Source organism: Pleurodeles waltl, chromosome 4_2 (genome assembly GCF_031143425.1).
Source record: "Pleurodeles waltl isolate 20211129_DDA chromosome 4_2, aPleWal1.hap1.20221129, whole genome shotgun sequence".
Classification (NCBI taxonomy): Eukaryota; Metazoa; Chordata; class Amphibia; order Caudata; family Salamandridae; genus Pleurodeles; species Pleurodeles waltl.
In genome coordinates, this window is record NC_090443.1 from 744,098,718 (window position 1) to 744,126,571 (window position 27,854).

Below are 27,854 nucleotides of genomic sequence, written 5' to 3' on the forward strand. Positions count from 1 at the left end.
GTTCTGCTATGGTAGGTTTAATGATTTCAGTATTTTCACTGACCTTGTTTTGAGTTAATCTAATTTGTACTACCCTGTGTTTTCCAATGTATATTTTGCCATGCCCATACTTCAACAGATAAACACAAGACAAAATGTTGCAAGCTATCTCAACTTTATATTGTTTCCAGTATGTGGATATACTACCATTTCACCTTTTCTTACGTTACAATTTGTGCAGTCTAGGCATGGCTTTCCATCTGCCAGGGGAAACTATGAGTCAATTCAAAAATATTAAGTTAGTTGTATCAAACAATAAAAATATACTTTATTTTCTGATTCTATGTGGAAAAATTTATCACAAAAGAGTTGTCTGTCTGTCTGTCTGTCTTTCTTGGGTTTGACTTGACCTGTTCATGGACAAAACAGCCACTTTACCTTGCACTTTCTCTGTTATTCTGCCCTTATATCCTCTCTCCTTCAAATTCGTACCTATGTTTTTCCTCTTGCGTTGAATTAGCTGTGACAATGGGAGATATTCTTTCAATGATGTAGTGTGTATGTATGGAAATGGGTATGTACTGTGAAAGCTACAGGAATGTAGAAAATATTTCAGTAGATATGGAATCTGCACATCTAACTACTCAAAGCTCTCCTAGCTGATTTTGTGACTGAACGTGATCCCTACGTTTCACATTAAATTACATACAACCTTCTCTTTTGATTGAGTACATAAGAGGAAAATGTTATCAATAAACTGGAAATATGCTTCAAGTCTGGTTCATCATTATTTTTTTTCAAAAAAGTATTCCTGCTGAAACTTGGCCATAAAAGTGCTTCATTGAGATGGTGCAGCAATGGAACTCCTGGATATCTCTGTGGTTTGGAAATTAAATTATTCATTACACATCAAGCAATTGCAATATAAATTGATATGTAGTAACGAGCATAAATATGCTGCTTACCCCCTTTTGCCTTAATGAATAGTCAGTCATTCTACGGCCACCATACCAGCATTATCTGGAATAAGTGTGTATCAAAGACTGCTTTTCTGCGTGGTTATTCCAATTTTTCACGCTTTTCTGCACCCTATTATTGTTGGTATTGGGACTCTGTGCACAGTGACACGGCTATTCAGTGCCACTGAGTAAGGACCTTAAAATGGTATTAATAAAACTGGTTTCATCTTAGTGGCTTATTTAGCTGCCCTGTAAGACCACTGTAGATGGTGTAGAAAACACACATATCAGGTAGAACAACGGTACTCAAAGTACGGCCCGCGGGCCGCCAGCGGCCCCACGGACCTAGCTTGGCGGCCCGCGAGACGCACACCAAACGCCATATCATAATGGCAGCAGTATGTAAACATAGAGGAGGGCCGCGGGAGCATGCTCCCGCGGCCCTCCTCTATGTTTACATATGGCGGCCATTGTTTATGGCGTTGCCCTGACGATCCTGGAAGCCAAAGCCCCATAAAAGTCAGCGCTTGCAGCTAACTTTTACGGGGCTTTGGTCGTCTGCTTCCTGTCACCGGCTCCACGTCTGCTGCCCGCCTGCCTGCCTGCTGTTCCACATTTGTGGCATCTTTACAGTGCTTTGAGTCAGGTAAGGCTCTTTGGTTATTTATTTATTTGTTTTTAATGTAGTGTGTGTTACTGAGGTAGGGGTGAGAGCAGATGGCGCTGTGTGTGTTACTGGGGTAGGGGTGAGAGCAGATGGCGCTGTGTGCAGATGGCGCTGTGTGTGTTACTGGGGTAGGGGTGGGAGCAGATGGCGCTGTAAGCAGATGGCGCTGTGTGCAGATGGCGCTGTGTGTGTTAATGAGGTAGGGGTGAGAGCAGATGGCGCTGTGTGTGTTACTGGGGTAGGGGAGAGTGCTGATGGCGCTGTGTGCAGATGGCGCTGTGTGTGTTACTGGGGTGGGGGTGAAAGCAGATGGCGCTGTGTGTGTTACAATGTTTTAACTAAGCCCCGCCCCCGCTGTCACTTCAGTGCGGCCCTCGGCCGCAAACCATACTGCAATTTTGGCCCCCGAGAAAAAGTTTGTGAGTACCCATGAGGTAGAAGATAAATATCATTATGTGCCATGCAGTTTGTTTTTACGCCACCCACATATATGAACACATTAAATCTTTTTCTGCCTGGTCACCCCAGCTTTTTCATCTTTGCAGGATCCCTAATTCTCATTTGTTGGCTTTAGAACTCGGTGCACTTTACCCCTGCTAACCAGTAGTAAGTGCCTGTGCACTCCATTCAAACATGGGTGAATGAGCCTAGTTTTAACTTGTATCTTTAACTTGCCTACAAGTCCTTAGCATATGGTGTACAAGGTGTACCCGGGGCCTGGATGTGTTACAAGTTGACTGCAGTGCATACTGTGTCATTCACCACAGTAGCATAGCACACATGGCTGCAGGTCTACATAATGCAGACTGACTGCTGCAGTGCCACCTGATAAAACAATCCTTACTGACAGCTAAACCCCTCTTCCCTTTTAAATATTAGTAAGTCACCCATGTAAGCATTGAAGCCCACAAGGTAGGGTGCACTATATTTAAAAGTGGATATGGTGAAGGGATGAGGCCCTAAAAGCTGTAAAAGTACTTAAGGCACTATTTTTATTAGTTAATAAAAATTCAACAACAGTGAAGTCAGAGTTATTTATTAAATGTTAGGGAAAGTTAACATTTAGAAAGTTAAACTTTACCTGGCTGTACTGTCAGAGGCTAGTTAGTATACGCTGCTGCTAGCTCTCAGCCTGTGTGCAGCCTTGAAGATGTTAAAAAGGTGTCAAATGCCTCCCAGTAGCAAACAGCAGGGTGACATAAAAACGCAGAGGTCTCCTCTGATCTCCACAGAATATACAGAGTGGAGCCTGTGGGCATACCTTTTGACTTTAGTGTCAAATTCTGCTTGACAGGTCTGTTGATCCACGTGTAACACTTGAGGCACACTTGAAAGGGAGAGAAAAGGATGATGAGACAATTCTTGCTTGTCCACTGTCTCGTTGCTGAACGACCAGTGGGTACAGTGTCTACCTCACACTGGAATTTACAATTAGATGTAGGATGATACTATGATTACCGATGTATATTCTCCACACCCCCCCACAACCATCAGAGCCCTAGTTTAGTGTGACTGCAGACTTTAACAAACTTAAAAATGCTAACAATAAACATCTGCATTTTTAGAGCCAAGACACAATTAGAAATGAACATGCACCTTACAAATACATATTATGTTAATTACTGCCATGGGAAAAGATGGCCCATGCAGAACTGAATGAACTACTGTCCAAGCTTTTAGACCGAGAAAAGTAGGTTTCAATAAAAACCTCTTTGCAGCATTTTTAGTGAAATTCAATGTTCACTACTGAATTAAATTTTGATTAACTTTTACAAGTGGGAGGATGATTTTATAGCTGTTTCTTGAGCTGACTAACAAAAAATATTTCTTCATCTCATAAGAAGGCTTGTTCAGTAAGGAAAAGCAAACACAGCCTATGCAGGGAAATACCACGTTTACACTTGTCACTGTAAGTACATGCCAACCTCAATATTTGGTATGTGCCACTCTGACATATTAGACAACTAGGTCAGGATGGCTGCCAGGCAGTACTTATAGGGGACTCAGCTCAATCGAAAAACTGTGATTTTACACATTTCAAAATGGCTTTCATTGAAAAGAGCTTGCAGTTCGCCATTAGTAAGTTGGCTCACAAGACTTGGCATTCTCTAGAGTGATTATCAGGCGCTCGGAGGGCATCCGGAGAGCTTTTTCCAATTCTGGCAGTCGCGACTGTTCATGGTGAGAATGCAGCCGCTGAAGTAGAAAATCTACTCCAATGGCAGCCAAACCAACTTGAGAAGCAGCGCTCTCTGGCAAGCCATGTGGCACCACTTGCGCTGATTTTTTAGCATGGAAAGAGCTCCCATCGCTAAAAATCAATGCAAGCAGAGTGACATGCTGATTTCCACCATGTTGTGGAACTCTGTGGAATCTTGCAGAGTTTTATCTGGCGTGAAACTCACTGAGTTCCGCCCACTCCTAGTTAGCAGAATGATTTAGCAGAATGGTATATCTACCACAACAATGGATGCTATGCTCTGCCAAACTTGTGGTTCCTCTGCTACACTTAAAGGAGATTTTTGACAATGTGGACTTCACCTTTGGGAACTGCTGACTTGACAGCCCGTCCATCATGAGACATGAGTCCTAGGTAAGAAAATTACACAGTAGCCCTCACTAACAGGAAGAAAATTCCCCATGCTTTGGGCCATTGTTATTTTACTCTGCAAGAAAAAAAATCCCAATTTCGGAATTTGATCCAGCAGAACAAAATACTTCGCCAGTCGGGTGCATAAAACAGGGTCCCCACTCAGCAAATATCAGATTTCAAAATATCTTTATTAGATTTAATTTTTTTTAAATCATAAAAGAGCAGTTAAAACAATGACATTGAATAAAATCAAGCAATATTTAATATCAATATTCAGGTCACATAACAATCTAAGAAAATAACATATAGTGGCAAACCAGTAGGCTATCTAAACACCTCAGATAGCAAACAGCATCAGTGCATCTACTAAATGCATGGGGCTTTAAAATACTGTCAATACAGCGAAAAAATATAAAAAATAAAACCTATAAAATGAGCACAAAAACATAAAATGCATCCGAGAATGAGGGCATGGTGGTAGGCGACTCCCCCAATTATCAAAATCTCCGGGGAAACTCAACAAACGCAAAACCGTACCTGCCCTAAATCTAAAAAGAAGCAATCTTTCCCAACGGGTGAGTTTGAAAGAAAGGTAAAAATACATTTTTTGACACCAACAAAGTGAAATAGTCTTTAGAGGTAGGGCTTACTAAGATCGCATTCCATACTTTTGAAAACTGCATGCTCTAAAAATCTCGTTTTGACTAGTGACCTGTAAGACTTTTTCTAGAAGCAGGTTTAGAAAACAGGTTCCCAAGTCCAATGGTTGCAAGGGAAAATGTAGACATAATTTACACAAGGTATAGCTGAACCACCATCCAAACTAAGGTAATCCTGGATAACTTTTCAATTAAAACTGGCTTCTGGGTAACCAAACTTTAGTCCACAATAAAAGTCCCTCAATTTTTATTTTATCAGAAATACAGCACTGTTTACGTTATGCACATAAAATATAGTTTGAGACAGTAGGAGGGAGATGAAGGAGCTGCGTACAAATCTGTCCCTCTTCCACCTGGCTGGATTTGACATTTTGATATTCCAATGTCCATGCCCCATACATGGCCGGTGGGAGGAACTGTCTGAGTTATACATTTTGAGAAAGGGTGTTATCGAACCTCTTCCCACTTTCCGGGTAGGATTATTAAATGAACCAGCAACCCTGCTTTATCTTAGATGAGCAGTGTTCCCCTGTGTATACCAAGTACTGGAAGAATCAAATAAAATATCCAAATAATTAAAACTATAAACCAAACTCAGAGATTGCTCTAGAACTCTTAGGGGCCCAAACATTTCTTACCCGGGCCACAGGTCATACTGTGCAATTTTCCAAAATTAGTATCATTGCCTTCAGTGACTGAGTGCAGCAGAGACTCCATGGAAGGCACAGAAATTGCCATCAGGCTGGAAGAGGCAATCCTCTACCAAAGGGAACAGAGTCCATAATCTCAGCTAACCTGGACAGCAGTCACCAAGCTATGAACACACTTCGCAATTAAAAACGGAAATCCTACAAAGATAAAGAAATATTTTGCGATATGATTTAACAGACATTGTTAGGAATATGGTTAACAGACAGACTTCATGGACTATTTGCCCTTTAATGGAAATCTATATGCATGTAGATTTATGTTGATAGAATTATAGACTTAAGTTTTCTTTTTCCCCCCAACATGGTTTAAATTGTTTAATGAGAAGGGACTGACAGAAAGCCTGATGAAGAGCTATGAATGGGTCTGAAATGCCCTGAGTATTTTCAAGAAGTCAATCCTGTGGTTAATGAATTGCTGAAATAATGCACAGTTTAGCAAAAGGTTCAAAAACAAATTTCACTTGTATTGAGTTGCTCCATTTAAACTATGTGGAATACTTCACTTGATAAATCATTGAGTGCAAAACAGAATTATAAATCCACAAAGGATTGAGTAATGAAAAGTGCATTTATGTTATATGAAGTAATCCTCCTAAAATATGTTGAAATAATTTCTTAAAATTTCACTTAAAAACGTTGACATTTTTGATTAATACTCACTGAAGACAGAATGGGCACTCCAAGATACTTCCAGTTGCGTATCACATCACCATCATTTTGTATGTGCCCATGTTGGATTAATTTCTCAAGATTTTCTTGAGTTGTTCCTATAATAATGGTTGGGAAAAATAACAGCTAAGCGTAATCATATCTTAACAGTTGAATATTCACATTTCATATTTACTGTCAACAGGACTATTGCCACGTTTATTAATTCGGTGACAACGAGCAACATATGGAGTGAAATGTTATTTGTTTAATATAAAGAGACAACAGAATGTCTTTTTAACAGTGGATTTTAAAATTTTACTGAACTTTAAAAATAGTCATCTCGACCAGACTCATCTCAACTGTCAAACTAACAAACACCAATTTTTATCAATCAAATTTTCATTGGTTTGGATACCAAATGCAAACAGAGAAGTAGAGGGCTCAAAAACTAAACAACTTGACAGGAATAGCTGCCCTTTACCATTATCATACCTCTGATCTAATTTTATGTCTATTTTATGTTTCATGTGAATACTTCCCATGTTCCTCTAATGAATGAGATCCACTAAAATGCACTTCTGGTTTACATAGGCAGCATTATTATTAGAAAGAAAAGTTTCTATACTTTTAACAGGTGGAAAACTACTATTAAACATACTCGTTTAAATACTAACTTTACCTATCCTAGAACAGTTACTACTTCAAGTTATTATTTTTTTTTTTTATTTTTTTTTTATTAAACCACTCAAAATGGGATGCAATAATTTGTAACAATGAATATATAAAGACATGAAAACTAAATTGTCATAGTTATATTTCAGTTTTATAAAACATTAGACATGGTTTCATTAATAATTTCTGACGGAGAGTTTAGAAAACACTAGCTAGTTTAATGCAATGCCCAGATACATCACAAAAAGTAGTGGCTAAAGGAATAAACAATTAATGCAATGGAACCAATTCACAAACTGAATTTTGTAGTACGAAAAGTAGTACTAGTTACTTCTTACAAAATGCAATCTGCAAACTTTCAAGTGGAAATCTCTACCGCTTCTATCTTTTTAATGAGGAGTGTTCCACACTTGCAAATTGTACCTAGTAGTAAATGTGGGATGAACCATGGAGAACTGAAAACATGCAGAATATCTGCTAAAAAAGGGACGGATTTAGGGGAAAGTAAGGAGGGATTTAGGAAGGTACAAAACACCCACTCAAAAAATAGTAAACACTTTGCTGTTTACTAGCTAAACTTCTAAAGTTACAACAGCTCTAAAGGTCACAAAACAGTAATAAACATATTCCAGGCCAGCCTTGGATCATGTCAAGCACCTCACATGGCCACTCACAGGTACTGCAACACACTCCTATAGACAATAACAGATACATACTTAAAAATAACTATCCACATTAACTTATGTTAAATAAATACAATTAATCTGAGTTGAAAAATACATACTTTTTAAATGTTAAAAATACATATTATTAAATAATGATTTTAAAATGCAATAAAAGTAATTTAAAAATAAAATTAAACTTCCAAACTTTTGTTGAAAATTAATATAAACTGATTGCACAACTTAACTTACAATTTGTATGTGTGCATCACCTGCAGGATTATTAGAAAATGGACAGAAGAGTGAAGAAACTCTGCCAAACAAGTAATGAAAATGTCATTATATAGAGCTGATACACCTGAATATTTGGACATCTGTCTTTTGTGTTGTTGCAACAATATTTGTTTGGGTTTTTTAATGACTGAAAATGACATCTAAAGTAATTTGGTTTAATCCCTGCAATGGTCATGTTGGGATTCTGTTTAATGCATCCATGTATAGAAATAGTTTACCCGGAAGATGCATTGCAACAAGAGATATCCCTTTTTAACAGTGACCAGGTGCAAAGATGATGTGCCTCCCACATCAGTCTGTGGGATTTTATCTTGTTTGCTTTTATAGCACTTTGGTGTGTTGTGGACCAGGATCACAATGTTTCCCCTTTATGCATTAGCAAGATGGTCTGAATGCAGTCTGCTATAGAATGAAAACGGGATGGCACCTCTGGAAAAAGATGGTGGCCATGGGGTGCTCCACGTGGCAGCTCACAGCGTAGCTTCATGAAACTGGGAGATGGGAAAATAAACATGGCCCAGATATAAAATCTTTCAAGAACATCAGCAATACATTCTGCATTCAAGGTCTTCCAGGTGTCACTTACAGAGGTAAGAAAGGCAAAGGAGGCACCAGACGCAGCACATGCCAATCCTATCCCCTGGAATGTAGTCAAACAATGACGGAGGTTGCATCACAGCTAGACCCTATACCCCTGCTTCTTTATATTCAGACTCAACAAACATTGGCTAGCGTGAACATTGTGACAGTGGAAGAGGTGGTGGAAGACGAGGATAGTCTGGCCTTCTCGTCATAAAAGCTGGACCTCACAATCCTCTCATCAGATGTAATGCGGGGATGATATGTGGGGAACAGAGTGCAAGCACTACCTAACTGAGATGGCCTCCACAAAAGATACTGCTTCTGTCATAGCACACCCAGCAAATTAAGTATTTTGCAGACACATGGCACTGCTAGACTTAGCACAAGCTAAAAGCAGCCACAGAGTATCTTGCAGCACTTAATAGGGAGAAAGCAGTGTAAGGGGCAGAATGCTGTTGGAAAGAGCAAAACAATGAAACCTAGGGAAATGGCAATAAGCAAGACAAGGAAACCAACCATCTTTAAAAGTATTAGGTGTGTCAATCATACCAGCAAAGTTGAACAACAGAAGGTGCTGGAAAATGTAAACATCTCTAATTTCTTATTTATAAAAATTCCAAGTTACACAACAATACTAATTCAAATAACCTACCTCTGGTAGGTACTTTCTTGCATAGACAGAGCTTTCTTTTCTTATTCTGAAAATGTTTTTAGCTTTCTATCCAACATTATTCCCGCTACCTATTTGGATACTTTCTACTTAACTACTGAGGGGCCTCTCTACATTGAACGTCTCAGTGCTTAATTTTCAACAAATCACTGTCACTCCAAATTTTGGTAAGCTATTACAGGTTGTAACCAACATCTTGATATTTCTCCTTATGCCAGAATGGATTTCGACTGCCATACAGTATAAAAACAGACACCATTTTTTTACAACAAGCTCCAAGGCATCCTGAATGCTGGGGATGTCTGCTTCTTAAATTTAAGGTGCACTGCTTCCATTTTTTATATTGTTGATCATGGAACAGTGCTTTCCATCCTGTCTCTGCAGAAGGATATTAGGGATAGTATTTAGAATTTGTTCCAATAATCAGGGCTACTCCCAAAAGTGAAAATAAACATATTCAGAAGCTAATCTTCCTCTGATGCGTGGTCCTACCCAAGGAAGCTACTGTTGATAAAACATTCATTTGTGGAAATATTGGGAAGAATAATTTTCCAAGAGAAAAGCTTAAATGTTGATTGCTGGAGGATATGAATTTTCACTGTTATTTGAGTAGTCCACTAACTCCCAACTGCTCTGACCTCTATATATAAAGAAAGGAACTTGGCAGTCATTTTTGAGTCCAAACTCCCCTACATTTCAGAGGTAAATAAAGTGGTCATGGCAGACAATCTGCACCTCTCAGGTAAATCCTCCCACTCCTCCACAGTCAATACCTGCTTAGAGTATTTTAGCATTGTTTGGACGGTGTTCCATGGTAGTTTGCAAAGGGGTTGAAGAATGCTATTCATACTGGTAGAACTGGGGAAGGAAATGAGTCAAGTGAGTATCAGGACAGTAAGGAGAAGCAGTGAGGAAAACATAAAAAAATAAATATGTACCTCCACACTGTGCTACATCAGGCCATGTTTTTTCCATGAGCCATTTTTACATATGTAAAAAATACTGTGAATGTTATGTTTAATTTAAACAGTGACATTTAGAACACCACATTTCTGATTTAGTCAAATACAAAAGGAAGCAGCTGAAGGAAAATTTTCAGTGGCCACAATATTAAGCAGCTTTGCATTCAGATTAAAAAATAATGGAAGAAAATACTGTACTAAATCGTGGACACGAAACCAAGAGATGCTGAACAGCCAGACTTGAAAGTTTACGGCTGAGTGGATACATTATTACTTTTGAATAAAGATGTTGACAGTTACTCTTTGAAGCATTAAAGGTACAGAGACTGCGGAAAAGCTGATCCCCTCAGAAGACTAAGGAGGGATTTAGGGAGATTGCTTACACAAAATGCGATACAGATTTTAAATTGTGAAAAAAACATGAAAGAGTGATGTAATATACTGGAAGTACAATAACAGACTAGTTTACAACAGAAGTCCAAAATCAATATACTGAAATTAATGTGATTTAAAAGACTGCAAAACTGGAAACAATGGGGACTAACTCATGAATATCATCAGTTTCTGAAGATGCACTGTCAGACCTTATGTTCATGAATTCATTTTTACACCATGGTGAGCTGTTGCTCTAATGTTTAAACTTTTTTTCAAGACCCTCATAATAATGTAACAATTTTTCGTTTGCCAGGATTTTAATGTCCTATAAAACCATTACTGCTTTTCAGAAAAGTGTTGTGCACACCTCTTTGTGTGTTTGCAAAACCACTTTACCAAACTGAACTACTGTAGAAGAGAACTACAACACAGAAAAAGAGGACTGCTTAAGCCCTATTTAACAAGATGTGATGAATATATTGATTCTTGACCTAGTTTCACAACACTTTGTGCTAATAGTTCTATTTTGAAAAGTGAATCCAGCAACACCAGTGTTGTCATGTTTCTGTGCAAAGTAGAATGGTATGAATGAATGTTCTGTATTTACTAAACCAACCTTCATTGGTCATGGGAGGGCTCCCATTAGACCAGGGACTTGACATTGATACTTGCAACACATTTGTAACATCCTTTAAAGTGATGACTGAATGTGGTGAGACAAAAAAAACTGCAGGCAACCTTTCCTGACAGCCTTCTCTGGAATTAAGTAAATATTTGGTCGACTGGAAGGCAAATTTGATTTTGGCTTAGACAGTGGGGGACATTCTCACTTCCTAGAAGTAAACCTTTTTCATATCATTGTGAATAACAAGTAAACAGAAAAACATTCACTTACAAAAGAAATGAAAAACCTCATGCAGTATTCATGCCCCCAGCTATCCTTCATGAAGAAACTAACTATTCTTTTTGCATGTGCCTAGATTCTGTGGTGAAAAACGATCATAACCAAAGGCAATATGAGGTTATGGCGGGTAGATGGGTGAGTGAAAATAGTGGTATGCGGTCTGATTTCTTTTCTAGCCATATCAGGGAAAATGCCTAATATAAATCTCAAGCTTTATTACCCTCAATGCATGCCAACAGACCACACATTTCCCTCAAATAGGTAACACACACAAGTCATTGTTGACCACAGGTAGTGTATTTCAGGTTGAATGTAATATTTGCTCATTAGACCCCATTGTATGTGTGGTATCTCCGACTTATCTGGGAGATGTGGATTGTCCATTGAAGTTATGGGCTTTGACCTATGTTGTAGATTTGATGTCAGTCTCCGAGGTTGTGTTTGGATTCAATGAAGCTAAAATATGCATGACATATCATAGCCTTTGCTACCGCTTTGTTTTGTGGGAAAAAATCTTGATACCATCTAATATGAGTAAGTGAGGTAGTACACAAACAATCAAGGTCAAAGCTCTACAACCCTTTGAGTTAAAATCCAAGTATCTGGGGAAAGCCACAGAGATACTAAGCTTCTAGCTAAACCATGAGTTGTAGTAACATTCATAAGCCTTTGTATTGCACACTGTTTTTACATGGGTGGCCATAAGAAATTATCCTTACCATTCCCAGAGAAGATATAAAGAAGAATAGCTCTTATTTTATCATAATTGCAAAAGTTTTTGTTCAATACGACTGGAAGAAGGACTCGCATGAGGTCTTTCACTTTCTGCCCATTTTCATCTGTTCCAAGAGCTAAATCCTAAAAGAAACAAATAATAAAAATGAATACCTCATGATGAACACAATTTACAGCAAGTACATGGCCACCAAACAGAAACATATTTTAGTTGACAATACATGTATTTTTTGAATATACAATTACTAGAGACAGTAGTTTGGTTTTATTAATGTACTGGAAAATATTTGAAATGTTTCTGACAATTCAGTCTTGTAAAAGAAATACAGATTGAAGAAATATTTCAATATTGTCCTTTTAAAAAGAGGCACTCTGACGGAGTACTACGTAGAGATGGGCTAAAAAAATTGAAGTCTTTGTTGCTGGAATCAACTTTCCATTATAAAAGTCTGTTTGTTTTTGGCTGCTGTTAGACTACATTTCTCATTAAAATCACAAATGTACACACTACAACAACACAGCTGAGAAAACATGCTCAACTCAGCTATACTTGTGCACATGCATTCTTCACATTATAAACTGACTGGAAATACTTTTGTGCTGTTCCTATCGTGGTAATAATAATATTGCGTATGCACAGCTGCAGTACCACCGAGTGTAGGTGACTGAGTTGGTCCCACACCGTCTGGAAGCTGTCGGCCTAACTCCTGGCTAGCTCGCAGTGCCTTTACCCAACTCTCGGAAGGAGGTAATTTGTGGCAACCTAAACCTGACACACTGACTCCTCAGGGAAGTTGCGGTGAAAAGATCACACTTCTTTCGCTCAGTTACTCAGAGACTCACATATGACAAGGCAGAACTAGAGATGGAAAATGGATTTCAATGCATTTACTGAAGCAATTGCATCCTATTATAAAAAGCATGAGCTGCGATAATTAGTCAGATGAAACAAAATAGAGTGATCTTCATAACAATCGGTGTGAAAAAGAAACAATCTCACCATCTTTGTTTGATCCTAAAAGCATGAAGATTCCTACCCACACCTATGCCTAAAACTCGAGAGCATAGCAGTGGTAACCTTTCTGCCTTTCCCTAAGGGAGGGACCCCGACTCCATACCTGAAAAGGCTGGCAAGAGTCTGCCTGTTGTCTGTATGGCAATCGTCTTGGGTAGCTAAAGAGTCAGCGCCAGGATCAGTGAAGCTGTTAATGGAATGACATGCACCTGAGGACAGCCATGACTGAATGCCTTCTGCCCCCACCCTTATTCCTATATGATGTTTATATAATAAATCCTGCAGTGTTTCAAGAACAGGCTTTAAGTACTAATATGTCTGTAAATTGGGGACTGACTCATGAGCTCCTGGAGAGGCAATACGAATTAGAATATCATGTACCCAGCATGATAGCCTTGGACAGGGCACAAAGTGGAATGTTTACAAGGGGCTGATAAAATGTGCAGCGCGAACAACTATGTCTTCTCTGAATTAAGCAACTGATAAAAATATTAAAACAATGAGCTAAAAGCTAGCAGTGCTAAGAAATATGAAATAAACAAAAACAAAAAAATGAGTCTATCTGTAAAAGGCACAGGCCACAAGCCTAATGCTAAAAGAAGGGTGTCCAATCCAGGCACTAAGGAGAACCCACAACAATTTGTATATACTTTAGATGTACCAAAATTTCAATTATTAAAGGAGCAAATCTGAGTGCATGCCTGTTCTTTCCTAATGCTGCTGCCCTGCACATAGGTGTAGTTTTGTAAATTAAAGCCCTCATTATGAGTTTGGCGGGCGGCCTCCCGCCATACACTTTGGGACAGAAAACAGCCACTCTGGTTTTCCACCTGCTGGCTCTATTAAGAGTTTCCCGCTGGCCCAATGGGAAACAGGCCACAACATTGACGCCGGCTCGATTACGAGCCGGCGGCAATGTTGCGGTGCATTGGGTGCGGCAGGCCCTGCCTGTTGACCGGTGGAAATCTGTCGGCGGTTGGACCGAGGGAGCTCCGCTACGGTCATAATGTGGAGGCCAGCCTGCTGCTTTGGTGGCAGTCCGACCGCAAGTCTGCCAGGCACGTAATAAGGGCCTAAATGTTTTAAAGTGCACATGCTGATTTGCTCTTCTAACCTTAAACATCATAAACATCAAATGTGCAAATACTGATTGATGCACAGGGATCTAACTAGTTAACATTTGCATAAATGCAACTCTATAGTTATGCATGATCACATACTTCAGAATCTTCTTGAAATAACATTCTTTAAATATGAAAACAGCAATAAATGAAAATCTTTATGCAATTAGTGGTAACAAAATGGCCCTAGATTAACTTTAATTTTAAAATCACTATGGGAATAGATCTATATCTGCATTTAGTTTATCCAGAATACCTGCATTTCCTCAATGCTAAATTTAAAATGGGGGGTCTCCTCCCACAGGTGCGTTATGCTTCTAAATGAGCTCCAAATAACCGCTTTGTTGAACTTGCCGGTATAAAAGGCTTGTGTGTAAACCCGTCATTCATCTTTTATTTGTCTTCCCTCATTTTCTAAAGGTGCATTAATACTACAAGAAGGATAAAATGTTGGACAGGTAGTCTGGAAAAGGGTGAGTTTTCAACAAATCTTGTCTGAAAGATAAAGCTTCCCAGTTGAGACTGATGTGTTCCAAAATAGGATTAGCTACCAGGGGCTGGACAAGAGATTTGGGTTTGGCTTTTTTTGGTTTCTGGCATTACCAAAATAGTCAAGTTTTAATCCTCTTGTTTCTTTCACCTCTGATCATTTGGCACAGTCAGTTATGTAAACTGGTAATTTGGAATGAAGAGCTTTGTGTTTTCTTCAAGCATGTTAAACTTATGATTATCACAAACAACAATACGGGTTGATCAAGCCTGTATAAGACATTACTGTCTGTGAATACAGATGGTGCACTTTGGGTCTGGGAGTCACATAACTTCTATGCTAAATTCTGGCTTGAAGAATAAATTTTTACTGAATACTTCCTCTCAATTAACTGTTCCATAAGCAGTATTCTAGGCATGCGAATCAACTTCATTTTAGTTCTAGGAAATACTTGCTGCATGTTTTTGGTTATCATTTTTTGTATTACTGTATATTGTATATGAATCATATCTGCTACTTGCTCAATAGATTTAAGTTCTTGTTCAACCCTTGGATTTGAACAGAACATCTACAAGGCAATTTCTGCGACAAGCATTCAGTCAAGTGTACTATATTTTTATTGAAACGTAGCTACCTAGATAAACCATTTGCATGTTTTTTTGTTTTTTTTTAAATACAAAATAAAACTTTTACTGACTGACAAGGCATAGTGATTGATGGGAACTACAGGTTTAGTTATAGAAGATACTGAATATGACCAACATAAAATGTACATTGGTTAGGCACCTGAAGAGCTGGTCCACGCATAAAAGTAACTATAAATAACTTTGTACTTGTTTTCAGCAGGTGGGAAGCGGGTATGAGGAGGGGTAAGGAAACACAGCAGAGAGTGGAGAAGTGTGGATTATCAGTAAATGATGATGTTTTCAGGATAGGATTTACAGCTCTTGTATAATCTGTTCTCCGTGATTGTGGAGTACAGATTACACAAGACAATGATAAGCAATGGAAAGCTACTGATCGTAAAAACTATGCCTGGAGATTGGACCACTTCAACCTCAAAAGAAGACTGAGGCACAAGGAAAACTGAGGATGGGTCAACATGAATGAATGGGGAAAAAAAACATTAACGCTACAAGAACAAATGTGTCCCGGGTGAACTTAAAAGAAGCGATAGTCTTTCCTACTTCTATTTATTCATAACAAATAAAGACTGGTTCAGGAGAACACTGCCACTTCCATGGCTAAACAGGTTGGCAGTTCAATTAGCACTGCACCAGAGTCATTAAATCATGCCAAGGGGCTTTGGAGTTAGCTACAGGACTACTTACTTTTACTTTAGTGTGCATGGTGCCCTCTACTCATCAGAGTCCACATTTCTCAAGATAATTTTGCACTGCTGAATCCCCATTCTGAGTTAGAGTTGCTGGTTCCGGGATGCTGCAGGCTTCATGCCCTCTTTAGAACCAGTGATTCAGGTACATTCTGGCCAAGCACTGTGTGCGTGCAGATCCACATCAGCTAAAAAAAAACACCTTGCTACTTCCACTCTAAGGAAGTGATTGGCACCAAGTCACCGGAAGACTTAAAGAAGGGAACGTACAAGAAATCCTAGAGGTATCAAGAGATGTAATAAGTGCAGGTGGCAAACACCTACAGTGACTGCACACTTACCAGGCACTGAAAGAAGCAAAATCTCTGCTGGCTCGACCAGGCACAACATGCTCTAGGGAGGACTGAAAGGACTTAACACAAAATGGACTTGGCCAATGGCAGAATCTGAATAATTAAAAAGAATGATTTGCTCCGCTCATGTAGGAATATCTGATGACCAAGCTGACGTACAATCAGCACAGTTATAAATACAATTTTAAAAGGTGAATGGCCAGCTTGCGCAAAGCATTGGTGCATCCCTGGTGTAGCCATGCTTTGATTGTTTTAATCTCCTGACCATAGTTTGGTATAATCATGTCTAAGAAAGGCACATTATCATATACTTTGAACTAGGTAAAGGAATAGCAAAATATATGTTTAAACAGCCATAATGTGACACAAATGCTTTAGTTCTCATACCTGTTCTGCTTTGCAAAGCTTGTCTATGCCACCATTAAACTTTTTTAGACAATCTTCAGCCAAGTTCAAGTGAAGTACTTGCTGCAAAAGAAACCAACTCAGTAAATAACCAAGCAACATTGTAAAGTACATGCTTGCCAATAACAGCAATTCTACTCATGGTGAATGAACAACAGAATTTCGTATCCTAAGATTTTTGCCCATTAAGATCCGAGATCCAGTTGTACTTAAAATACATATAAATTCAAGTTCAAATGCCAATGCAGGTTTTAAAAATACATTCATCTCCTCCACAAATATATGACTTTAATGCCCAACTGACATTCTGTTTCGGAACAGCCTGATAGAACAAGCATTTCTCAGCATTTGATAGGGTCAACAGGGAGAAGCTTTGCCAGCTCACGTGGCCGATGGGGGTGGACAGAAGATATTCTTTTTTAAAGAGGCTTTCATATGAATATAACAGCCTCAGTGCGCTATATGAGTGACCTTAAATGTTCATGCAGTTTTGGCAGTAAAAGGGGGATTCGCCAGGGCTGCATTTTGGATCCATCTCTTTTTAACCTATACATCAACAGGTTAGAGCAGGCCTTGACTGACGCCAGGGAAGACTGTCCGCATGTGCGGGCACGGAGTTTGCTGGTGATCCTTTATGCTGACAATGCGGTCATCATGGCCAACAGAGCGAGGGGTTTACAGGTCCTGTTAAATGCCTTTGCCAACTTTATGGAGGACCTGGACTTAATATTAACATTAACAAATCTTATGTGATGGTGGTAGGATCTTGTAGGAGTAAAACATGTAGGTTTACCCTGGGAAATAGTGTCCTTCCTAGAAATAGGTCTTTCTCCTACTGGGGGCTGATATTTGACTCTCTTCTGTGTTGGTGTCCAGGAGGAAGGAGGAGTTTGTTAGGACTAATGAGGCTGTGTTTGGCATCACCACGCAATTTGGAAGAAGACCAATTAAGGTCATTTTGCAGATATGTATCAGGCAAAATGTGTCTCTAAGGCAATCAATAGGAGTGGGGTGTGGAGGTTCGTCAATCAAAAAGATTTGTAGGCTGCTGAAAACACCTTCCTAAGATGCCTACTTTGAGTCCCTCATAGTACGCCGACATTCTCTGTTCACGCGGAGCTTGGAATAGGCTATGTAATGGCCTTTGGCCCTCTCGCTTTATGGCTAGACATCTGTACACGGCCCACTGCTACTCTGAACAGGGAGATCTAAAAGACTGCATGGCACTGGACAGGTCTCGTAACATCCCCTGGTTTAGGTACATCAACGACAATATCCAGAGTCTAGGAAGGGGTGAGTTATTCAGCACTCCATAGGGGATTATTAGAGCGGACCGGAAGTGGGCAATGGAAAACTTCTTCCTGTTGAGGGCTAGCTCTAGGGAGGCTGCTTCCTTTTTGAAACCCTGTGTGCATGTACTTTACCTCCTACAGATTGTTCCCTCTACCGAACCATATCTCTTGGTGGTAAAAAGTACTTACGAGCAGTTCCTTTTAACCAGATTCAGGCTTGACCTCTTTCACCTCATATTAGCTTTCCCAAGGGGGAGGCACCTCGGCCATGTACTCGGCCCTTGTGGCTGTGATAATTCATCCCCGCAGGACACACTGCACTTGCAAATTCTATGAGGGCCCTAGGAAAGCATACCTTATTCCATTATTGAAAACATTTTACTTATCCCAAGTACGCCCTGCCCTCATGTTTTTGCAGTTGCCACACAAAACATTTTTTTCTGTGGGGTGTTTTCCAAAAGCTGCTACAAGTGTGAGGAATGCCCTTGAATAAATAGTTTTACTTATTTATTGGATGATTATGCTTTACCTTGTATTTGTAAGATTTATACATTTTAGACATGATGTGCATATTTTATTCTGGGATATTTTGATGCACTTTGGGATTGTTGCTTTTATGGTCTGTTTAATGAAGCAAATACAGCTCGATTTGATTTGATTACTGCTTTCTGATTTGCTTGCTATCTAATTAAGCATCACAGTCTGCTGGAGAGGTCTGTGGTTAATACTAATGTTAAAGGTACATGTCAAAGAAAAGCAAAATTTGGTCCTGATGATGAAGAGTCAAAGGGGTAATGTAGCCTGGAAGCAACCAGTAGAATAATAAAGTCCCCTCAGAGGTATCACTGGGAGCCCAAAAGTCAGGGATAAAGAAATGTGTTTTTAATCATATCCCGAAGATCACAGCGAGTAAATATGCATTGAAAATCGTTGGCATAGCACCTAGAGTATGTGACCCTCACTTAACACTTGATCACTCCATTTATCTAGCTAGATCCTTGGTTGCCAATTAGTCTGGTCCCACTGCTTCTAGTCTGCCATCATAGCTTAGACAGAAAACATAGAAATGTAACCAAGAGGGAGTACACCAGGTAACCTGTGCTCTCTCAGGCTATCTTTCTTCACCTTTCTCATAACCCCCCAAAGGAGGGATTCACTGCACTTTGCAGAGGTGGAAAGTGAAAGCAGAAAACACACAATACTCAACTTAGGTAGGCAAACGTGTCAAGAAATGTGGGCCATGTTTAACACCTAGAGTGTGCCCCATGCCCTTGACGGTGGCAGCATCAGACACAAAGTGATAGAGAAGGTTCTTCATACCAACTGAGATCACTGGAATATTCCTAAATATCTTACAGAAAAAAATTAAAAATCGGCAGTGCTATCTATAAAATTATTTTGCTAGAAATCTATGTTTCTGTCCTGAAAACATAGACCTAGCACATTTTTAGTTAGGCAGTTCACAGCATTACCCTGACTTTCTAGCTTTAAGGCAGTTTTGAATTTCATTCTCTTGTAGATCTTTTATAATACTGGTGCCCAGTGGCGTCCTACGAGGTACTGCACACTTTATAAATGCTATTATTCATTCATTCATTCATCTGTCTAGGGAAACATTTTTTATCCAGACATGCTTTTTATGTCATCATATCGCCACAGCTAATAGCCATATTAATAAACAATTCAAGTCTCTTGTTGCAATACTTACTTTGCTTATCTGTTTCCGAAAATATGGCATCTTCTTCATGAGTGAGGACAGGTGGCTAATGGATGCCTGCAGACAAAAATATAGTTTTCTAGTTCAGGTCTGTGACACAAGTACTTAATGGCATGAGAGGAGCGACACTGTAAAGATATTTCTCCAATATGAGACAAGCATCTGTATATTGACAGAAAATGTGTGGCTAGGATTATTAAATTAAGCTACTGCAATGGAATCCATCAAGACATCAAGACATCAAACCAAGAGGGCAAACGAAGGTGCCAATAGGAGATTGTGCCCCTGTTCAAAATCCCAACCAGCAGTCAATTACATATTGTGTGTTTCAGACTGCCTGCAGCACAATCAGAGAATGTCTCAGACGCCACTGTCTCCGAATGCCCTGGCGGAGACCCCTTGCCTTTACAGGGGGTCTGGTGGCCCCCCTCAAAGGAGGGAAGGGTAACTTCCCCGAGTGCCTCCAAAGGACCTCAGAAGTAACTGCCTGTGTGTACAATTCTGCTCTACATTCTTTCATCCCTCTCGCCAAGGTGGCCTCCTTCTCCAGGTGCATGTCATGTAATGGGGGACATACCTAGCAATGCTCATTTTAGCCGTTTTGCATAAAAGTCTCAGTCAAATGAGGAAACTCCTGTATCGAAGTGTGTTATTGTGGATACCACCAGCATTTTGTGTATAGCAGTAAATTCCCTTCTGTATTTCCACACTAGACAGATGCAGCACAATTTAATTACCTTTACGATTTGTATTTTTTCTGGATTCACCAAGAGTGCTCATAATGGGACCCGAACCTCCTAAAACTGTCGTTTCCCTTGGGTTTATAGTTTGGCTAAGAAGACACGCCCACATGTTGTGCTCCCTACAAACACACCCACACTCTTGTGCTACCCACATACATCCCCATGGTCACATACACAGTAGCTAGTGAGAAAGAACTTGACACATGGCGACTTGTAAACCCATGGCTAAACAATATCTAGGAAATATGTAAAAAAACAAAGTCTGGGGCAGTTTTAAACATATCTCCGTAATTTGTCCATATTACACCAAACCCAGCGCTGGGAATGAGATGCGTGGACCGGTGCATTGTAGACACCAGAGTAACTTAGGGGAAGTGAATTGAATTTGGAAAGCTCATCCTATAATTGCTATCTACAATCAAAGCGACAACTCTGTTTGAATTTACACTGCCCGATTGGAAAAGGGAGCGATTAGGGGCATTGGATCACTCGAAACGTCAACAGAATTCACCTATTTGGTTGTAATATGGACACATTATGGGTGTTTAGCTGATTGTATAGGCTTCCCATATGGCTGATACCTAGTTGAAGAAATCATCCGTGAATTTACGGTGTCAGCGTATTGTACGTCATGCATTCTGTGCTGTATATGAGCACTGCGTCATCTGCACTATCAGCATCTCATATGTGATAGTCTGGCTGCTTATGCATGAGAATGAATTGCATATAAAGGAAATATATGTCTAATACTGTTTTGCGTCCAGCATCTGTACTTAACAATCATCATCAATGTTACATATCAATATTTCAATTTACTTGGGTTTGAATGAATGGAAGTTATATACAGAGGCTCGCAGACCTGGAGGGCTGATTTAGTGAGTCCCACGTGATGACTTGTGTTAATATGGAATTACCCCCGTCCCATGGGCATATTGCTTAGTCCCTGTTGGATTCAGGCTAAAGAATGTGTAGGCAGGCACTAAGAAGAATCTGCAGCTCTATGTAGGCAACCTGAGACCAGAAGAGAAAGACTTCGTTTTCTACAGCTTTGTGCCCTAAATGCCTATCTCAATTTCCAGGTGAAGTAGTGGCAGTGTGGGTAGAGGGTAGGTTTAGTAGACAAGGGCTTCCTAGCTTTGGTCCATGTTTTTATGATAGATTTCTATTCAGTGTTGAGAGCTTAGGTCTGACTGGAAGTCACTCAGAAATCATTTTGTACTAGGACTCTGGGAAGTGAGCAGTGAACATTGCACTGGCATTCATAACAGGGCTGCAGTGGGTCTGACATCCTCTAGAACTGATGGGCTGGTGTTCAGTTTTCCTAAAAGTGAGTGATGATGGTGTTTTGGAGTTAATAACAAAATTGGTATATTCTGAGAAAGAGGAGTTTAGAAACTGTGGCATTAGACACAGTGCAAGACAGAATATCTGTGCATTCCACATGTTTGACGACAGAAATGAAGGGGTTCAGGTTTTTGAGTATCTCTTACCTCCAAGAAGAAAAACAGGGAGAGTTTGTGAACGCTTATGTGACACATTATCTCCTTTAGGGGATACAGTAAAGATGATGAAGATGAGGTAGCAATGCTGAGTGGAGTGGAAATTTGCCATTAACCCCTTAATTGCTGCATCCCTGCTCTGCCCCTGCTCCTCCCTCCCATGCCGAGCCTTTTTTGGCTATTTAGGGTAGTTCATGCTTACGCCTCCATAATGTTTTGTCCACATAAGGTATCCACATCATATTAGCAGCTTTTTCCCCAATATCCAGAGATATCAGAGAGGGACCCATGGTTTGTGGATTGATTCTGAATCCCTCCTAGCCATTTTTAATTTACCTTTCCTGCACCAATCTACTCACTCTCCCAACACCATACCTCTACTGCACCTCACTATTAATATCAGCAACAAGAAAAGAGCTCCGGCAAAGAGCCCCCCAGTGGGGCCCGTTGGGCACTGCAGCACCGGCCAAATGTGTAGCTGCCCGATGATAAAGCATGACACCCCTTGGGGTGTCTGAGGGCTTTTGCTCCTAAAAGGGGCTAACCCCGTATGGGGTTCTGACCTGCAGGCAGTGCTGTTGGCTTTTGTAGCAACTGCATACTTACTTATAGTAAGGTGGGAAATGTATGCTAGACCTTTAATGGCCCTCAGTCCCTTTTTGTTGTGAAGTTGAATATTTTGAACAGATTAGTAGTCTATAGCCGTCAAGAGCTAAAGTCATACAAAAGCACACAGAATCACTACAAGATCTGCTTTGAAAAACACTTTTTGATTTACCATGTTTACAAAAAAATGGCAAATAAGGTTTAAATACATGTTTACATTTACGACACATTACTCAAAAGATAATTATCCTACCTTTCCTTCAGAAGATTTCTTAGCAGAAGCAATTTCTTTAACAAGTTTTGGAATTTTTCTATAAAGAGAAAAACGAACTATTAGAAGATAATTTTGTTTCACCGTCAGTAGTTATTTGTTCTTTATTAGTGGCTGCACCATAATCTTCGTGCAGTACTAGAAAATGTACCAACAATAAGTACAGTGTGACTAATGCACTAGAAGTTGCTTGTGAACATAAAGACCATAGAGGAGTTTTCTGTATCTTGCAGTACAAACAACGTCATTAGTCACTAGACCAAGAATATTAGCAGGGGGACGAAATTAATTTTTGGGTTGAATGAAAAATTAGTATTAAGCATTACAGTTTCATTTTAAAACCTCGAGACAGAACCAATCAGGATATAAAAGGCAAAGTCATGGATTACCAGAGCCACATTACACGGGTGAGATGGAGCTGTTCACATTCATATGGGTAAGCACCAACATTCTTTGAACGTATGCTACTAATTCAAAATGAAAGAATGTAACAGTGCAAATTTCCTAAAATGATATTTGTCTTCCTTCCCTGGATTAAATGGAAAGATTTCTTTCAGTTGAAGCTAGATTCAAACAGACCAACCCAAGATGATTGTTGTCTGTGCAAAGTACACATACAGCATATAGATCCACTTAATCTCAGACTGAAACAACATTAAAGCTATTGGCAAGGCTGATGTTTGTGTAGTTTCAGTCTTACACATGCTCCCCATCTGCAGGTGCTTACCCGTGACACAGGCATCCTCTTGAAACAGTTCCTGGCACTAGCTTTGAACCAGAATTATAAAGGTTCCCCAACTCTGTAGTAGACAGTAGTTGAGGATATATTTGGGGCTACAGCTCACCACAGATCCGGGAGCAAAAGCTCCAGCATAGGTTATCTGCCAGGGATGCATTTTACTTAGTGGAACCAGTGCCTACCCATTGCAGCAAAAGTCTCTGAACAGTGACTGATGTGAAAACATTTTCTGGTCCTAGTAAGAATCTACTACTTATTAGCCTACTTAGAGAAACTTCTTCCGTGGTAGGATACCTATCCAATGAGGATAACTCTCTTCGTGGTATCCGAGGATGCTGACAAACTGGGTACCTGAGTCCGATACGATTTACATTTGGAACAGTATCTGATTTTAACTGATTGGGTGACTGACTGAAGTTTTTAAAAAATAGTAAGTCTTTATTGATATTCAATTCAAACAATCCTTTACATAAGTATGAACCGGCAAAATGAAAAGAACCCATCACCACCTGTAACCCACAATGAGGGCAATGATTACAAAGATTGGTAATCTCCTCAACCTTCCACACACCAGGTATAGTGATGACTGGAGATTTTCATTACAAGATTGATACAGATCCGGTGACCAATAGTGAATAAATACTTGCAGTCCGAGGCACAGGAGTCGGGTAAAAAAAAATCAACACAGGTCCCACACTCCTGAATCATGTCTTCTGTCACACAAATTGACTACAAAGCTAAACAATTGGCAGATAGGCTTGTGAAGAAAAGTAAACACGTAAATATTTTATAAATGGAGACACATACAACAAAACACTTGGTAGTGGAACTGTTCTCAGCCTATACTGGTTAGCAAAAAAAAAAAAAAAAGAGTTTTATTCACTGATAGGAAATAGTCAGCAGGTGAGTGTGGAGGCACTTGGGATGGCTGACCATGCGTCTTTGTCCACATACCATTGGTACATTTTCCCAGCACTGTTCAAAAGATGGAGCAATTCTGACATACTGTGAATGAGGAGGTTCGATGTAGGAATAAAATTAATCCACTTGAAAAGATAAAAAGCACTAAGAAAACATTTCAACATATTCACATACACAGCTACATCAGCAATATGCATGTGCCGAATCTGCCTCCACAATTCATCGTCTTCCTCAAGATGTGCTTCTTTTTCCTGCCCCTGTGATCCATCAGTTTTATACCTGTCATGCACAGAATAAAAGATACATTTGAAACATTAGCCACGTAGCTGAAAACACTGTTATATATGTAATACATTTCAATTTACACAGCTAAGGCCTAGAATATTATTTTAGGCAGTTTTAGTGGCCACCACCCATTTTACAACAAAGCAAGTCCAGATGTAGACACTTTAGCGAGAATATACTCAATACCTTTAGCAACAGCATGAAAATGTAAGTGTCACGTGACCCATTCCACAGGGAAACCATGGGGTTGCATGAGTTACAGGAGGAGGTAGCAAAGCTGAGAAACCGCAAGGAATATTGAGGAGATTCTGCATTCAAAAAGCCTCAGGCTGCATTTTACAAGTCAGTGAGGACAGAAAGAACAAGTTACTTACCTTCTGTAATGCTTTACCTGGTAGAGACATATTCTAGTTGCAGATTCCTCCCCTCAGTATTTCCCCCAGGCATCAGTCTGTATCTGGAGATTTTTCTCGAGCAGCACCCCAGCGCACAGTTAGGTGGCATTGGTCGGCTCTGCGCCGGTCGTTGGCATCGTGCACACCAAATATGATGTTGCAGGACCTACATAGGACCATTAGACAGGATTAGGCATACTACCTTTCCTTTGTTAAAGAGTGTAGTGGGACATTATTCCCATCAACACTCCCCATATTTATTTTTTAATCTTGGCCTGCACCTTGTCTCTGACTCATTAAAATGATGGTTTAGGTTCAGAGCCAATTTTAGTTTTTTCTCTCTTACTCTCCTTCCCTCTCTCACTTTCCTTTACAGTCAGTTTTCGTTTCAGACCTCCTTTTGGCGATTGGCCAACGGTTGAGCGCCACCCTGATTTTTGGGTGGCCCGCCAGACATTGCAGCACCGGTCTGACGAGGAGTTAGCCCAATGATGAAACCTGTCACCCTATTGGGTGCTTGAGGGCTCTCCTGACATTAATCACAACCTCGCCCTTGCTTTCCAATATAACCATTAGTTTTTTTTTGTCTTTTGTCTTTTTGGAACAGTGCACCTACATACATATAACAGGACCTACATAGGTGCCAGGCGCCATCCCGGTGTGCTGACGTCAGTTTCTTTTCACGACTTCCTAAGCTAGAAGGGTGGAGTCATGAAGAACACTGACCACCAGTGCGTCAGAATAAGGGCCCTGAAAGGAGAGTCCGTGTCCCTTGAAATCAGTTTGCAGAGCAGGGAGGATGGGTGGGTCGGTAAGGAATCTGAAGCTAGAATATGTCGCTATCAGATAAAGCGTTACCAAAGACAAGTAACTTGTTCATCTGATAGAGACTTCTAGTTGCAGATTCCTGAGAATCCCCAAGCAATACCATCCCCAGAATAGGGTCTACAAACCAAGATCATACCAGGAAGTCCTACAGGACCGAATGGGCTAAGTACCTGTCCCTCCAGACCTGACTGTCCAGGCAGTAGTGCTTGGTGAACGTGTGCAGTGGTGCCCATGTTGCTGCCTGACTGATGTTCGGAACTGGAACTTCACATGCTAAAGCAGTGGTTGCAGCTGTTGCTCTGGTAGCGTGCGCATGCAAACCCACAGGGATGCTTTTTAGCCAATGCCTAGCACATTTCAATACAGAGATGACCCATCTGGAGATGCTTCTTTTCTCCACTGCCCGACCTTTCTTCGCACCCACATAACCAAAGGAGAGTTGATCATCCACCTTGAACTCTTTGGTATGATCAGGGTAGAACACCAACACTCTTTTTGGGTCCAGGTGGTGGAGTCTCTCCTCCTTCTTAGAAGGATGTGGGGGTGCGTAAAAAGTAGGCAAGGTGATGGATTGCCCTATATGAAAGGGTGTAATGATATGTGAGTTTTGACCACTGACTCCATGTTGCACTTAGCCTAGCATCACACCATCACATTAGTGACCACCAACTTAATTTTGCCTATTGACTTTATTTTAGCATTAGCTACTGCTACGTTAAAAGCTGCAAGTAGTTTTCCACATTGTATAATGTGCACATGTTTTTATTTTTCGTGTTCTTTCCCACCAAGGGCTTAGGCTGCTAAGAATGTACTCAGATGTCAGGGAACGGTCTTGTTTTGAATTGGCACCTTGCGAGTGTGGCCAAGTCCCGATGTGTTATTTTCAAAGCTGGCCTAAAGCAATCAGCATTTTTTGCTAAATAAACTTCTGCAGTGAGCGAGAGGTTCTAGAATTTTCCTCTCTTGTTTGTTCAAAGTATAAGGGCCGAGACCAGATGGACAGGGGACTGAGTGTGTGCAGATCTCTGGCATATCCAGGACGCTGGAGTGTGTATTCCTTCCTGTGAGGATAATTGATCTCTCTCTCCTCGATCGATTCTGGCAATCTGATGCTGAATAGGAGGGAGATGAAGGAGTTGTGCCCTTGCCTCATGGTGATGTATATTTTTTAATTCATTATTTGCTTTGCATTATAATATAGATACATGTATTTGCTGTGTATATTGCAGTGGAGAATCATTTGTACATGTTTTCATTTCATTACTGTGACCAATTTTAAACGTGTGCTTTCAGCATGTCTTCTTTGGACTAAGAAGCGCATTCCAGAGATTTTTGTCAGTGAATGAGTGTTTCAGCTCGGTCATTAGTGAAGCAAAACAAAGGGCGTGACCACTTTTGGCAAAAAGGAAGCCCTGGTGCAAAGCACTACCTTGTCAGGATAGATACAAAGGAAGGGTGGCTTAGATGACAGAACCTGAAGCTCACTCACCCTGTAAGCAGAAGTGATGGCCACAAGGAAGGCTGTTTTTAATGTCAGAAGCCTGAGTGGACAATTAGGAAGCGGCTCAAAAGCAGCGTACATTGGGAAGGTAAGAACCAGATTCAAATCCCATTCAGTCATTATGAATGATGAAGGAGGAAACATGGGAAGACCCTTCAGGTATGTACTAACAATAGGAGATTTAAACAAGGGGGGTTGGAAAGGTAATCTCAGAAAAGCAGAGATAGCAGACAAATAACCTTTGAGGGTGCCAAAAGCAGAGCCCT

The 27,854-nt window shown here is 40.2% G+C and overlaps 1 protein-coding gene across 1 annotated transcript in view; it reads right to left on the bottom strand.

Annotated features, from left to right (window-relative positions):
• The window catches only part of STXBP3 (syntaxin binding protein 3), a 154,810-nt gene that overhangs the window by 37,072 nt on the left and 89,884 nt on the right, over window positions 1-27,854 (bottom strand). The window contains exons 10-15 of the mRNA XM_069232399.1: window positions 24,754-24,858; window positions 22,902-22,959; window positions 19,792-19,857; window positions 16,774-16,854; window positions 12,059-12,197; window positions 6,228-6,334 (exon numbers count right to left, since the gene is read on the bottom strand). Coding sequence (XP_069088500.1) covers window positions 6,228-6,334; window positions 12,059-12,197; window positions 16,774-16,854; window positions 19,792-19,857; window positions 22,902-22,959; window positions 24,754-24,858 — 556 coding nt within the window. The remainder of the gene's footprint in view (window positions 1-6,227; window positions 6,335-12,058; window positions 12,198-16,773; window positions 16,855-19,791; window positions 19,858-22,901; window positions 22,960-24,753; window positions 24,859-27,854) is intronic.